This window comes from Pelodiscus sinensis, chromosome 1 (genome assembly GCF_049634645.1).
Source record: "Pelodiscus sinensis isolate JC-2024 chromosome 1, ASM4963464v1, whole genome shotgun sequence".
In the NCBI taxonomy this organism is placed as follows: Eukaryota; Metazoa; Chordata; order Testudines; family Trionychidae; genus Pelodiscus; species Pelodiscus sinensis.
In genome coordinates, this window is record NC_134711.1 from 96186206 (window position 1) to 96202004 (window position 15799).

The 15799-nt window shown below is 42.0% G+C and overlaps 1 protein-coding gene across 4 annotated transcripts in view; it reads right to left on the bottom strand.

Moving 5' to 3' along the window:
• Positions 1-15799, bottom strand: part of ABTB3 (ankyrin repeat and BTB domain containing 3) — a 282637-nt gene that overhangs the window by 171310 nt on the left and 95528 nt on the right. Inside the window, exons 1-2 of one of the 4 annotated variants that reach the window (XM_025178946.2) lie at positions 9533-9651; positions 8995-9113 (exon numbers count right to left, since the gene is read on the bottom strand). The exons of the other annotated variants lie outside the window; for them this stretch is intronic. Coding sequence (XP_025034731.1) covers positions 8995-9013 — 19 coding nt within the window. The 5' untranslated portion in view covers positions 9014-9113; positions 9533-9651. Of the gene's footprint in view, positions 1-8994; positions 9114-9532; positions 9652-15799 lie in introns of those variants that run through there. 4 annotated transcript variants of the gene reach the window in all.

The following is a 15799-nucleotide window of genomic DNA, read 5'->3' on the forward strand; positions in this document are numbered from 1 at the left end:
GCCCACAGGAGCTATGTCATAGATGTGAGGGGGGTGCACTTCTGTGCTCAATGAGTCTTCACCTGCACATCCTGCTGTCCGAGATTTTGATACAAAGGCAGATCTGTGTTCTACCTATTTATGTAGCTCTCAGCACAGTAGTAACTATGTGCCCAAGGTCTCATGGGAAGCCTGCGACTGAGCCAGAAATGAACCCAAGTCTCTTGAGTTCCTAATCCAGTGCCTTATCCAACTAGACCTTCCTTCCTACCCTACTAGTGAGAGAACAATAATAAAGGGCCCCAGATACAGCTATCTGTCAGCTCCATATCTGAGGTCATACAAAACAACGATGACAAAGATCTGTTTGGCCTAAAGATTAGTCTGAGTGCTCACGAGAACAAGCCGTGATAATTGTTGTCATGGAGGCAGTAGTGTCTACATGCCAAGTCAGTCAATAATAATCAGATCCCTACCCCCTGTGAATGGGCCCAGGAAGCCCCACCTGTATAGAAAGGATGTGGATGCATTGGAGAGGGTCCAGTGGAGGGCAACCAAAATGATTAGGAGGCTGAAGCACATGATCTACGAGGAGAGGCTGAGGGATCTGGGCTTTAGTCTGCAGAAGAGAAGTGGGAGGAGGGGGATTTGATATCAGCCTTCAACCTGAGGGGAAGTTGGAGAGGGGCTGTTCTCAGCAGTGACGGATGGCAGAACAAGGAGCAATGGTCTCAAGTTGTAGTGGGGAGGTCTAGGTTGGATATTAGAAAAAACTATTTCACTAGGAGGGTGGTGAAGCACTGGAATGGGTTACCTAGAGAGATCATGGAATCTCCATTACTAGAGGTTTTTAAGTCCCAGATTGACAAAGCCCTGGCTGGGATGATTTAGTTGGGGTTGGTCCTGCTTTCGGGGGGGGGGGGGGGCTGAACTCTATGACCTCCTGAGGTCTCTTCTAGCCCCGGGATTCTATGTATTTTGATGTTGAACAGAGCAAGCTCTCAAGAGAGTTTCTGGGGGAAGGGGGGAGGGAGGAAGAGAAGGAAAAAGGAAAAATCTTGGCCCCACAAGCTGGGTCAGAGCCCTTCCCGCACCTTTTTGGACTGGAGTATCTCAAAGATGGCTGCGTAGCACTAATGGAAGACCAGATGAACTAGCTGGGAAATAGCACTTTTGGTGCATGGAAGGCAAGGATTCAATTTAAATAAAAAAAATGTCGTACGACAGCTCCACAGCTCACCACGATGGTGCGTTTTATTCAGTATTTGTGAGGCTTGCACAGTAGGCTGGATAGATCAGCCAGAAGTACAGCCAAGTCCCACAGCCTTTCCATGCTTGATGGCTCAAGGCTATGGCTACATTCTATTGAGTCGCACACTACGTAACAAGGAGGCGTCCATACGGCTGTGGAAATCCCTGTCCTGCTAATTCTGCTTGACCAGCTACATTTCTGAACACACCGATGGGTCCATTGACTTATCATATCCTGGGGCTAGAGCTCCTCCAAGTGAAAGTAAATGAGTCAAGGAGAAAGAGTAAACACCCGCTGAAAAACCACCATTAGAGCCTACTGGAATTTCCACTAGTGGAAATTTTATAATTAAACAGAATAAACCATTTTTAGTACATCTTAAAATCCTCCTCTAACTATACCCATTCAAGATTTATCTCATTGCCAATATGAGAGAAGGAACCGCAACACTTCCTGACTTACAGTACATTGTCAGTCTGCGGGTAGCATGAAGATGAAAGCTAAACACATGGCATAAAAACAAGTGTATTGTACCTGTCTGCAGCTCTGACCCTGAATGCTTGCTTTTCAGACATTCGCTGTGCTGATACCAACCTTATTTCTTTACCTCATGTTTATAAGGAGTGTTATTGTACCTTGCTCTGGCATCAGCTGGTTCTGGGATTTACTCATCTGGCATGTTTATGGTGTTTTTAGATAAATACCACAATAGGATTACTTAAGGAGCCAGTGCTTTCAATTTGAAGGGCCTGAAGCACAGCTTTGGATTCCCCCATTCCTACCCCCACGTACGTGCTACTCAGCAACTGCAAGATGATATCTGCTTGCCTGTTTACTGTGCTGAAGGAGCATTTTTCTCCCATGCTGCCAAAGGCTGAGAGCACATCTGCTGGATTCAGATTGTGCCCTGTGTATCTTTTTGGCAGGCCTCAGTGCCTTTCAACTTTAGTATAACATTGTTCCCTGTTGATCTGAAGACTGACTTCTTGGGAAGTACAAGAGATGTGGGGAGGATTCACAAGAAAAGGGGGAAAGGAGGATTCAGGAAACCTCAATTAAAAACAAGAAGAAAAAAATCCAGTTATCAATGTAAAGATGTAAATGTGCTTTCTTTAGCCAGATGTTTATAATAATGCATTGCAGTGTAAATACAGCAGCTGGAAACGCTGGTGCACTCTAAAGGGTATGTCTACACTGCAACATTATTTCAAAATAACTAGCTTTATTTTGAAATAATTTAGTCTGCATCTACACAGCAGGCAGTTATTTCGAAATAGTGTCAAAATACTGTCATTGTACGAGGAGTAAGGGAAGTCAGACGGAGAGTGCTCTATTTTGAAATAAATGCTGTGTAGACACTCTCTATTTTGAAATAAGCTCTTTTGAAATAAGAAATGCAACTGACATAGCTCAATTTGCATAGCTTATTTTGAGTTAAGCCCTGCTGTGTAGACACACCCTAAATGTGCTCTGTTAATGGGTTTATACTTATCAAATGCACAAAGCTGCAGGACTTACTGGCCATACTGGGTCAGACCAAAGGTCCATCTAGCCCAGTATCCTGTCTGCCCACAGTGGCCAGTGCCAGGTGCCCCAGAGGGGGTGGACCGAAGACAATGATCAAGCGATTTGTCTCCTGCCATCCATCTCCAGCCTTTGACAAACAGAGGCCAGGGGCACCATTCCTTATCCCCTGGCTAATAGCCTTTTATGGACCTAACCTCCATGAAATTATCTAGCTCTTTTTAAAACTCTGTTATAGTCCTAGCCTTCACAGCCTTGATTATGCGCTGTGTGAAGAAAAACTTTCTTTTATTAGTTTTAAATCTACTTCCCATTAATTTCATTTGGTGTCCTCTAGTTCTTATATTATGGGAACAATTAAATAACTTTTCTTTATTCACCCTCTCCCCACCACTCATGATTTTATATACCTCTATCATATCCCCACTCAGTCTCCTCTTTTCTAAACTAAAAAGTCCCAGTCTCTTTAGCCTCTCCTCATATGGGACCCGTTCCAAACCCCTAATCATTTTAGTTGCCCTTTTCTGAACCTTTTCGAATGCCAAAATATCTTTTTTGAGGTGAGGAGACCACATCTGTACGCAGTATTCAAGATGTGGGCGTACCATAGTTTTATATAGGGGCAGTAAGATATTCGTCTTATTTTCTATCCCTTTTTTAAATAATTCCTAACATCCCTTTTTTTTGACTGCCACTGCACACTGTGTGGATGTTTTCAGAGAACTACCCACGATAACTCCAAGATCTCTTAAACTGATTAGTTGTAGTTAAATTAGTCCCCATCATATTGTATGTATAGTTGGGGTTATTTTTTCCCAATGTGCATTACTTTACACTTATCCACATGAAATTTCATTTGCCATTTTGTTGCCCAATCACTTAGTTTGGTGAGATCTTTTTGAAGTTCGTCACAGTCTGCTTTGGTCTTGACTATCTTGAACAGTTTAGTATTGTCTGCAATCTTTGCCATCTCACTGCTTACCCCTTTCTCTAGATCATTTATGAATAAGTTGAATAGGATTGGTCCTAAGACTGACCCTTGGGGAATACCACTAGTTACACCTCTCCATTCTGAAAATGTATAATTTATTCCTACCCTTTGTTTCCTGTCTTTTAACCAGTTCTCAGTCCATGAAAGGACCTTCCCTCTTATCCCAATACAACCTAATTTACACAAGAGCCTTTGGTGAAGGTCCTTATCAAAGGCTTTCTGGAAATCGAAGCATAGGAGGAGGGGGCAGAGTGCAGACTAGGTTTAATTGGCTGCTTTCAGATTTAAGCCACTGCTACTGAGGTACACTGCCTCAGGAGAACATCAGTAGGGCAAGTCCAACATACCAGCTTCCCAGAGCACCAAGAAGAGCTGAGACAACACTATATACACCCTTTGGGTCCTTTAATTTATCTAGGTACTTACTCAGCCCTTCCCATAGTAAGGTGCTTCAGAACCATTAACTTTATCCTCAACATCACTCAGAGGCAGGAAAGGGTTATCTTCAGCTAGGCACAGGGCAGATTAAGTAATTTACCCAAACTCACATAGGAAGCTGGTGACCAAGCCAGGAACTGGACCCAGATCTCAAGCCTCTACGTGCCTTATCCACTGGACCAACCATTCTCACATGGTTGGACAGGAGCCCAACGTGAGTGGCAGCCCCACTGAATGGAATCGCCAGGGCTGGCTTAGAGCTGCTGTGGGCTGGTGCTGAAGGCCAAGCCCCACTGCCTGGGGCCAAACCTGAAGCCTCAGGGCTCCAGCCCTGGGTGGCAGGGCTCAAGTTACAGGCCCCCTGTCTGGGGCTGAAGCCCTTGGGCCTCTCTACCTGAGGTGATGCAGCTGACGTATGTTCCAGTTTCAGTCCCCTTCTCCTGGGGTCATGTAATAATTGTGTTGTCAGCAGCAGGGTCACAGCACAATGACGTCTGAGAACTGCCGCACTAGGCTATTCTAGAGCATGTGGTACCTCACTCTTTGCACTCCAACTCTGTGGGCTGGCATCATGGAGGCTAGTGGATGCAGCAAAGCTAGAGGCGTCCAGTCTTTTCACTCAATCCATGTAAGGATTGAGATTGCCCCCGGCCCCTGCACAGGGGTACAAGAGGGAAGGGGAGGGGAAAGGTTCTTAAGGCAGTGGTAGGGCAGACTTGCTGCTACCTACTTTCTAGCCTCACAAATGGCTTGGAAACCTTCAGAAAAAAACCCACTTCATGCAATTCATAGTGTTCTTTTCCGCCACCTTTATAGATTATGCCACTTCATACCAACGGTAATACAGGAAAGGGATGGGAGACCTCTCTCATGACACTTCATTTCCCTCCCCCATTGCTTCCTTCCTGTGCCAGTTTGTATCTTCTGAGCTAATGAGTTAATTAGACTTAAATCTCTCTAGACCACCCCCAATCTACCAGCTGGGCACAGTTCTCATTGACAAATGTGCTCAGGGCAATTAATTAAAGTTACAGCATTTAGACTGCTGGCCTGGCTGCTTTTGCCCAGATCCTTGTCAAACCCACACACAGCCCAGCAAATCCAAATGTTTGGACACCCAAAATACCAATCAGAAAATGGAAAAGTTAACATTCCCGCAGAAGTGCTAACTTGGCCATGCTCACATCCTGCACAGCTTGTGCTGGATATTTTGTGACAAATTGCAATATCTCAAACAAAAACAAAACTCCACCACCCTGTGTTGCTACCGACAGACAGAGGGAGAGAGAGGCTAATGGTGAACAGGTTCTCAACACAATTATTATTCACAACAGTATAAAAAAGGCAAGAAATACAAATGGTACAGTTCTCACAGTGACACAAAATATCCAAAACAAAAGACCTAGTAGTAATGGGGAAATTTAACTGCTCATTAAAAAAATTAACACAGCAAAACACAAAATTTCAAATAAGTTATTGTAAAGTATTGGGCAGAACTTTTTGTTCCAGAAAGTGGAAGAAGTAACTAGGAGAACAACTATTTTATATTTGCTACCAACCAGGGAGGTATCCGTAGCAAATCTGAAAGTGGAAGGCAATTTGGGTGAAAGTGATCATGATTCTAAGGAGTGAAAGGAGGAGAATGAAGCCAGTGGCCTTCCAAAAAAACAGATGTTAACCAACTCAAAACTGGTAAGTAAGGTCACATGACCTGGGAAAAAAAATTAAGGGCAAAATGGAGTTTAAGAGCGCTGGCAGTTTTTCAGGGAGACAATATTTAAGGCACAACTGCAAACCATCCTGATCTGAAGAAGAGATAAGAAGAATAGTTAGAGGCAAATATAGCTCAATCAGGAGATCTTTACTTACCTGAAAAATCAAAAAGGAATCCTCAAATGGAAACATGGACACATTGCTGAGGAAGAGGACAAAAGAACAGCACAAGCATGTAAGAACAAAATTAGAAAGGCTAAGGGCACAAAATGAGTTACGTCTAGCAAAGGGCATAAATGACAACAAGAAAAGGTTCTTTGAATATATTAGGAGTAAGAGAAAGACAAGAGAACGTGTAGGTAGATGCTCCACTTAGCAGGGAAGGAGAAACAATAACTGATTACATCAAGAAACCTGAAGTGTGTAATGCCTACTTTGCTTCAGTCTTTACTAAAAAGGTTACTGATGACCAGGTACTCAATTTACAACAAGGGGAAAGGGAATGAAAGATAAAATAGGGAAAGAACAGGTTAAAGACTATTAGATGTCTTCAAATTGGCAGGGCCTGAGAAAATTCATCCTAGATTACTTAAGCAACCAACTGAAGCAATCTTGGAACAGTTAGCAATTATCTTTGAGAACTCCTGCCAGATGGGTGACATCCCAGAAGACTTGAGGTCAAACATAGTGCCGATCTTTAAAAGGGGGAACAAAGAGAATGCAGGGAATTGTAGAGCAGAAAGACAAACTTTGATACCTGGGAATATACTGGAATAATTTGACTACTTAATAATTTGTAAGTCCCTAGAGGATACAGTAATAGGGTTATAATGAGCCAGCATGACTCTCTCAAACAAATAATGCCAAACCAACCAAATTTCCTTCTTTGACAGGGTTACTGGCCAGGAGGCAAGCAGCAGATGTGACAGATCTTAATTTTAGTAAGAAATTTCAACATATTACCACATGACATTCTCATAAGCCATCTAGGGAAATGCAGTCTAGATTGAATTACAATAAGGTGGGTGCACAATTGGGTGAAAATATTCAAAAAGTAGTTATCAGTGGTTCACTGGCAAACTGAGAGGGTGTACCTATTGGGGTCCCACAGGTGTCAGCACTATTCAATATTTACATTAATGGTTTGGATAATGGAGAGTGGAGTATGCTTACAAAATCTGCAGATGCTACCAGGCAAGTTGGGGTTGCAAACAGCTGGACGACAGAATTAGATTTCAAAATGACCTTAAATTGGAGAATTGGTTTGTATTTAATAAGATGAAATTGCTCAACAACAATAACTGGCTAAGTGGTAATGCTGCTGAAAAGGATGTAAGGGTTATAGTGGATCACAAATTGAATAGAAGTGAATAACATGATGCAGCTGTGAACAAAGCAAATATAGTTTTAGGGTTACATTAGCAGGAGAGTCATATTTAAGACATGGGAGATAACTGTCCCACTCTACTTGGCACTGGTGAAGCCTCAGCAGGATTAATCTACTAATTCTGGGCACCAAACTTTAGAAGATGGAGACAAATTGGAGACCAGAGGAGAGCAATGCAAACGGTGAAAGGTTTAGAAAACTTAATCTATGAGGAAAGGTTATAAACACCAGGCACATTTAGTCGTGGGAAAGGACAACTGATGGAGGACTTAAGAAAATTCTTATGTTAAAGATTGTTAAAGAGAATGGTAATCAATTGTTCTACAAGTCCAGTAAACACAGGACAAGTAGTAATGGCTTATTAATCTTTCTAGGCTAGATCTTAGGAAAACGTTTTAACTTTAAAAAAGTAGTTAAACTTAAGACTAGGTTTCCAAGGTAATCTGTGGAAACTCAGTCACTACAGGTTTTTTAGACACAGGCTGCACAAACACCTGTCATGAGTGGTCTAAGGTTGATTTTGTGGACTTGATGGCTTCTCAAGTTCTTGTCAAGCCCTACATTTCTATACTATGATCTAGGATCTTAAACCCACTACACAGACAGTACAAATGTCGGCATGCATAATCAAGTCAACCCATCCAAGAGTAAAGTCCACCAAAGTTCTCCAAAAGCCATTGTCTTGTCCTTCATATGAGGAAAAACTTTAATGAGCTAAAAAGAATGATGTATTCTAGAAGCATTAGAATTTGACATCAGACAGTTCCCTCCTCCTCAGCAAAACTCTCTCTCTCTCTCTCTCTCTTCAAAACAGAAACTAATCGCCTTATACAGAATGGGTATTGTGGGTAAGGAACAAGGAACCGGATTTGATTTTCCTATCTGTGCCTGTGTAACCTTGGGCATGTCTCTTACTGTTTTACAGATGCAGTCAGTGCCAATCCAACCAATATGCAGTTGTGTAAGGCACCTGAAAGTTTTGGGCACCGAAATTTTCTTAACATCCACCCACCCATCCACCTCTTCCTGTCCCTATTCGGTGGCTCTGCTTCCTCTGGAGCAGATCTGGTTAACTTCAAAGCGAAAAAGCCTGCCAGATCTATTAGCAGAACATGAACCCGTGAAAGAGCCATTCAAAGTGGTAATGAAGCCATTTAGCAGGCATTTACCAATCCCAGGTACATACGGTCAGATTCTGAATTTACAGTGTTAGTCGACAGGACCTTAGTTTAAAATTTGCGTTAAAAATATCTCATTAGTATGTTGCTGAAAATTATACATCTCTTTAAAAAGAATAAAATAAAAACATACCCCATTGTCGCTGCTGGCTGCCATCGGGCATAAGAGCACCAATTAATAGAAGTGCGTAGAGCCCCATAAATCCTAATGATGGCCCTGGATGTGGTATACTAAGAACAGTGCTTTTTTTGTAAGAAAAAAAGGTGCCAGTACTCCAGGCTCAAACTTGTTGAGCACACACACACACAAAAAAAGGGAGGGGAACTTATTGAGGGGAAAAAAAGGGGGGGGGGGGGGAGAGAAGAAATGTAGTCGCGGCCCCTTTAAGAGCCAAACCGCCGTACTGGGAGCCAGAAAAAAATGCCATTCCTTTACTGTGTGCTGGGAAAATAGGCAACGGTGCACCATACCATCACAAAAAAAGCACTGACTGAGAATAATAATAAAACGTCCTGTCTCTCCTTCACCCACCTTTGACTGTCTTGTCCATTGAGATGATAAGCGCTTTTGGACAGTAACACCACTTGATATGTGCACGTATAGCACTTAACACAACAGGACTCTGGTCTCAGCTGAGCCTCTAGACTCCCCTGTAATACATATGATAAATAATAAGGAGGTACCCTGAATTGTTTGGAATAAGACAAGACTGTCTTTCACCTTTTCTATTTCCCGTCTCTACAGAACAATTAATCATCACCATGTGCAAGACATTTAGCACTTGTGGTGTCAAAAATAACAACCACAAACACAAAATAACACCGACCACACATGACACTCTGCAATAGCTAAGCAAAGTAGAAGCTTCTGCCGTCAGAAGTCAAGCAAGAGTCTGACATCCTTCCTCCTGAGCAGCCTCACTGCAGACCCAAGGTGCAGGCCCCCACATCCTGGTGAATTTCACATGTTTATGCAGCTCTAAATACAAGGCCTCCTCTTTAAGAGCTAACTCATGGGCCAGCTTGTGTGGTGTACTCAAAGTAGATAGCAGTGTCAGAGAGGTACCTACAATGTAGGAGAGCCACCATTTTCCTTCCTCCCCTCCTGGCACCAACACATTTGGTTGGGATGAGTCAGACGGAGGCTGGGACATGCACAGGCCAGCATAACTGCAGTGGTGTTCTCAGGGACATAGCCTCAATTCAGTGACAAACTGGAAAAGAAACGATCAATGCCTTAGAAAGTCAGATGCAGGACAATGTAGCACTTTAAAGACTAACAAGATGGTTTATTAGATGATGAGCTTTCATGGGCCAGACCCACTTCCTCAGATCAAAAAAGTCAGATTAGAAAGTCAGGGTTTTAATAGGTACCAGGAGTGATGTGGGGCGTGGGGAGGAGAGGCTAATCTGGCCATGCTGTCCAGCTCCTGCATTCTCCCAGACAGACCCTGACCATGCTGCCTAGGAGAGGAGATACTGCCTGTCTTGGTGCAGGGACAGAATTCCCTGCCCCACAGGTAAGGGGATGGGGAAGGGAGGGGATGGAGCAGTGCAGCAGCACTCCCCCAAGTCCTAGGCAGCCCTGGCTACTATGCTTGGGATGCTGCTTGCTGCCTGGTACAGTGCAGCAGGACGGACACCTTCCCACCTGGTAATATGGGAAGAGGGATGGAGAGAGCATGTGGGCTCTGAGCTAGGGGTGGGGCAAGGAGGAATCATGCAGGGGGAGGCTTGGTGCCCCCTTTATGTCCCTCCTCACTTGTTGTCTGTGACAGGTACCTTGCTTATTAAAAATCTATAGTTCAGATGACCCTTTGAGGCTCTGAGAAACAAGAGTAAGATACAGCTTACGTGCACTCAGTTCAGCTTTTTTTTTAAGTATTTGTGAAGTATTTGACTGTATTGTGTCAAAGCCCTTTTCCCTTCAGGTCTCAGAGTTAAGGGCACAATTTCTAGGTTCCTGTCCCAGGGCTTATCACCTGAAGATTGCTGTCAAACAACACTGTATCTGAAACAACAGCTCAAAGCAATCAGCCGCTTACTCAGCGGCTAGAGAGGAACTTGTGGAGGAATGGGAAGAGGACAGGAAGTGAATGGGGGAAGGAGTATGAGAAGATAAAGATGACAGGAGCAATACCAGAGAAGAGAAAATGTCATAAGAAAGAACAGTGTATCTTATCACACCCAAGAATTGTTGGGACACACATCAGGGCCTTTCACTTTCTACAAAGAACTGGCTTTAGCCCCTTCTCTGTGCTTAAGCTGCCTCAATCATCTTTGGCCATTTATCTCCTCCCCTCCGCCTCCCGCTGTCTCAGTCACTTTCTACTGGCTATTCTCCTCTGCTACCCCCATGCTACCAGGAGACACTTCCACCTGCTCTTTCACGTTTTCCACATCTGCCAGCTTTCATAAACAGACCCTCTCCTGCTCCCAGCATGGATGCAGGTGATATGGGGCATACTGACTTTAAGGCTGGTGTACAGAAGTTATCCACCCTCTGAGGGCAGGAGGAATGCTGACTGCCTTGGAATAGGATGCCTCCCTATGCAGTGTTGGCCTCAGTGGAGCATACAACACGCCTAATAAAGTCAATGGGATGTGTGGGTAGAATCAGCACCTCCTATTTGTGAATCAGCACCTCCTATTGTGGTATACAATACAGTACACACAGCCCAGAACCCCACTCTGAGGGAACAAGATTGCCTATTCTTAATCAGAAACCTAGGTTGGTGTAAATAAGAGGCACTGTTTGACCCAACTGGCCAGTTTCAATCTACAAGGGAGTGAGCATGACTGTCAGTCACAGAGCAGATTTGGGGTGTCACAGGAAGTGGGAGCCAACTAGTTTGAAGTTTGTCTTAATATATTACAGTATATGGTGAATGCCTCACTTTGCAATAGCACTTGGGGCATACCGCACATAAATACTTGTGTACTTTAATACTTGCAGACCCCCTTAATGTCATTAATGCAATGATGCCTTTAGTCCTTGGTAGTAGTTATTTCCTAAGACTCGAGTCTCTAGTTTCATTTGCTTGAAAATGCAGTTTTGGCAGTGTGGAGTAAAAGATGAAATGATATAGCTGATGGCAGAACTAATAATGGAAACGAGGATCCTCCATTCATCAGCATACAAAAGCTACTAGGCATGAGGAAACAATCCTGACAAGGGAACCCTTACAAAGCCCATTTGAGACTTCACTCTTTCTACGTATGGTTCCTGTCCAGAATGCATTGTGGGATATTCACATTGCATAATTACATTCCCACCCTATCCAGAGCATTTGAACTCAAATATAGAATGTTCTGTATTGTGTGTTGGTCCTGTCCTACTTCTCCTGTTTCAATCTGTTGTCTCTAAAAGAGAGATCATCCAGTACTATACATTGGATTTACTACGTAGTGAGTTTATGGAGCTGACCACTAAGTAGCTAGAAGCCAAATTCATGGGTTACACTCCTGCTTTATCTTGCATATTTGAACTTGGATTTCCAGAGGTGAAAGTCTAACTCTGTAGCTGCCTAACAGAACTCTGTCCTTAAGAGTCCTGGGGAAAATCTTTCCCTTCTGCACCTTAGCTGTAGCCAGACAAAACCAACCCCCACAATAACACACACATGGTCAACACACACCATTGAGCAGAGGGTCAGTATTCCAAGAAGTTGATGCAAATGCAAATTTTTATTCGATATTAAGTTGCTTTATCACTCATCAACCCAGAATGACTTTGTTGCTTTGGTCCAGAACTTATGCTGTTTTGAGTTAGCAAAATCCTTTCTGCTCTTACAAGACTGAATTCAGTACGTTTTACCAATTCAATCCATTAGCTGATTAAAAGCTATAGACCACACTATTTTGGGCACACTGAGACCATTATGCATAAGAAGTGTCAAAAAAACTTCCAGTATAACCAGTGTCTTTGAAAATGCTACAGGTAATAAGACTTCACATTCAATCTTTCTTCAAATCTGCAATGCCAGCAGGCAGAGAATTTATAGTAGCCTTTGAAACCATCTACTGTATTTAGAAATGAGTTATTGGTACGGTATCTTTAATTCCTGAAACAAAAAAAAAAATTATATAGAAGATGTGTCAAACCAAAAAATTATACAGATGAAAAAGAGCACAAAAATGTCACTGATTTATTTCAGCTTCAACTTACAGATGAATGTCCTACAGACAAAAAGAAAAAAGTAGAAATCTCTCTGAAGGTAATATTTTTTCATGTTCTTCTCTTTATACCTATTATATTAAAGTGTTAATACATTTGGATATGCAATTCCATTTTTATAATGATATAAAAACATCCCCCACACTATTATTAGTTGCCATTAAAAGCCAGCATTTGCCCACAGATGTACCTGAACTAAGTACTGAGTTTCCCTCCTATAGGAAAAGAAATAGCACTGGTAATTCTGTAGGATCTGTTAATCCCAAATGCTGACTACTTCATAACAAGCACTCTATTTAAAGGTTCCTATGATGGCCCACACTCAAATAATCTACACTAAACATGCTAAAATTGATAGAACTAGATAAATTCTTCTCTGAATCAGTACCTTTAAATCTGAGCTTAAGACCCAGGAGTTGAGCATGTGCATAAGTGCCTTACTGAACTGGAACCCAACAACTGAGAGAACTATAAGAAAGGCTAAATGCTCAGATAAGCCCTTTGGGGTAAGATCTGTCTTATCATACTGTATTTACGGAGCACCTGGCACATTTAAGTTCTGGTCTGTGACTAGGGCTCTGAGGCACTACAGTACTACTATAAGGTTTTTTTAAATGGTATTTGTGGCCTGTGCAAGAAAAACTGGCCATGCAGAAAACACAATTTATGAACAAGAGAACAGTTTAACTCTACCATGTCTAGCAAACTAACTCCTAGTAATAGAACTGCAGTGCTTTGGGGAAGTCATCCAAATAATCTTTAACCGTGCTGACTCTTTCAAGAGAAGTTTAACTACTTGTTGGACATCCCTAAGTATGTATTGGACTATAAACTTTCACCTCTTTTACTGATTTAGCTAAGAGGTAAGAAAAAAATTGTACCTCTCCTTCTATCCTAATACATTTCCCTATATTTTTTTCTAACCTACTGTTAGCCAATACACTCAGTCAATACAAAGGTAACCTATAAAACTGATTAGATTTCCCAGGATTATTGTATTAGAGTCACAATACACCCCCTATTACAACATTTCACAGAAATACAGAAAATGTTGTCAGTCTGGCTGTGTCTAGACTACATGCCTCTGTCGTCAGAGGCATGTAGATTAGACACATAGGCAAAGGCAAATGAAGCCGCGATTTAAATGATTGCGGCTTCATTTACATTTACATGGCTGCCACGCTGAGCCAACAAACAGCTGATCAGCTGTTTGTCCGCTCAGCGCGCTAGTCTGGACGCTCCCCTGCCGACATCAAAGCCCTTTGTCGGCAGCCCCGTTATTCCTCTTGGGACGAGGTTTACTGGGGCTGTCGACAAAGGGCTTTGATGTCGGCAGGGGAGCATCCAGACTAGCGCGCTGAGCGGACAAACAGCTGATCAGCTGTTTGTCGGCTCAGCGCGGCAGCCATGTAAATGTAAATGAAGCCACGATCATTTAAATCGCGGCTTCATTTGCCTTTGCCAAAACAACAAATCTACTTGCCTCTGACGACAGAGGCATGTAGTTTAAACGTACCCTCTGTTACACCTAAGCTTTAAAAAGAGAAGCCAAGTTTTTCAACTGTACACAATACAGTTTTTAAGCCAAAAAAAGAACCTTAATAGTTATGACTGGTTGAAAAAAATAACATATCTGAAAAATATAAAGGACTATGTTTGTAAGTTGTTTTCAAAGTTTCTAATCTGTTCCATTTTCTCAATTGTGAGAGAGCTTATGCAAATATTTGCTAATTTATATCTTTGCAAACTGGTTACTATGGGCTTGATTCAAAACCAACTAAAGCCAACAGAAATATTCCAAGTATTGATGAGTATTTGCCATTCATTGCGCCATAATTTTGATTTACGACTTGCCTCCTAAACATGGCACTGTTCTGTTACCTGATCGAATGACCAAGAGATTTCTTCTTCTCTTTGCAAATTACTTTTGAGCATTTGAAACTATCTGGTGACCTGTGAATTATTGTATTGTGTAAATAGGACAGAGTTTCAAAGTGACAGTTATTTACTGTGTGCATAGTCTACCAACTGTTATGTGCGTGTATATACAAGAATACACACATATGTCTGATATTAACTGGGTTTTATTGGCAAAAATATTCTGTTTGTTAAAAAAGCACTCTTACAACTGGGGAAGTTTAGCAAAATATGCTTTTGTGAATTCTTTGATTATAGACTATTTTCTTATTGTGATATCCATAACTAAATACTGTAATACATTGGCGTTTAGTAGTAGTTTAGGTTTTCTGTTTACTGTTTTTTCTGTTCCTGACAGACTAGGGTCAAGATATTCAAGATTTTATTCTTAACTGCTGCCACTCTGGAGGAGGAAAGGGATGCTTATGAAGACAGGGAGATAAAGACAGAGTTACAAAAGATGGAGAATTGGTTGGATAGAGGTAGTTATATGGGTTTCTTTGGATTTTAGGTATAAGTTCTGTGCCCAGAGCTAGCAAGAAAAAAAAAGGGGGGGTCCACTTGTCACTGAAAAAAATAAAAATGGGGAGTTTAAGTTGCAGATCAGAGCACATTGAACTATACTGTTGTTTGAGACATGTTTGTTTGCAAATATTTTTGCATCTGTCTGTTCTTGCTGGCCATCTGTTGTCACTTAGAATTAGAAAGACAGCAGAATAATTCTCATAGGAAAAAACAAACTCCTACCTGTCATCCGTATTCCTAAAGGGAATGAGACTAAACACTTTATTTTTGAATCACCTGTAAGTAACCCAGAGGCACTGAGACCATTGACAAGGGAGAGTGAAGTCTGCTCTTCAGCTTTAGCTGAGAGGCCGCTCGCTGGCTTTTAGCTCATGTTGTAGACAGGCATGGCTTTAACTCCTATAGGTTCAGATTCAATCCCTCCTGCTGACGATCTAGGTTTGTCAGCTTTACATGTGTTCAATGGGGGTATGAGAAAATAAGGAGTCAGTAAGATGACTATTTGGCATGGAACGAATTTCATCACGTCTACAAAGGAAAGTTTTCCAAGACTCATGAACAAGCTAGGCCATTTAGTTATGCTGCTTCTTTAATAGGACTCCTGGGTTTTCAATGAACTAGTGTTATCTAAAAAGATGTTTCTAAGTGTTTTCAGTTTTTTGTGTGTCCCTTACCACCAATCCTGAATATTATTAGTTGAAAAACAAATCTTCTCAGC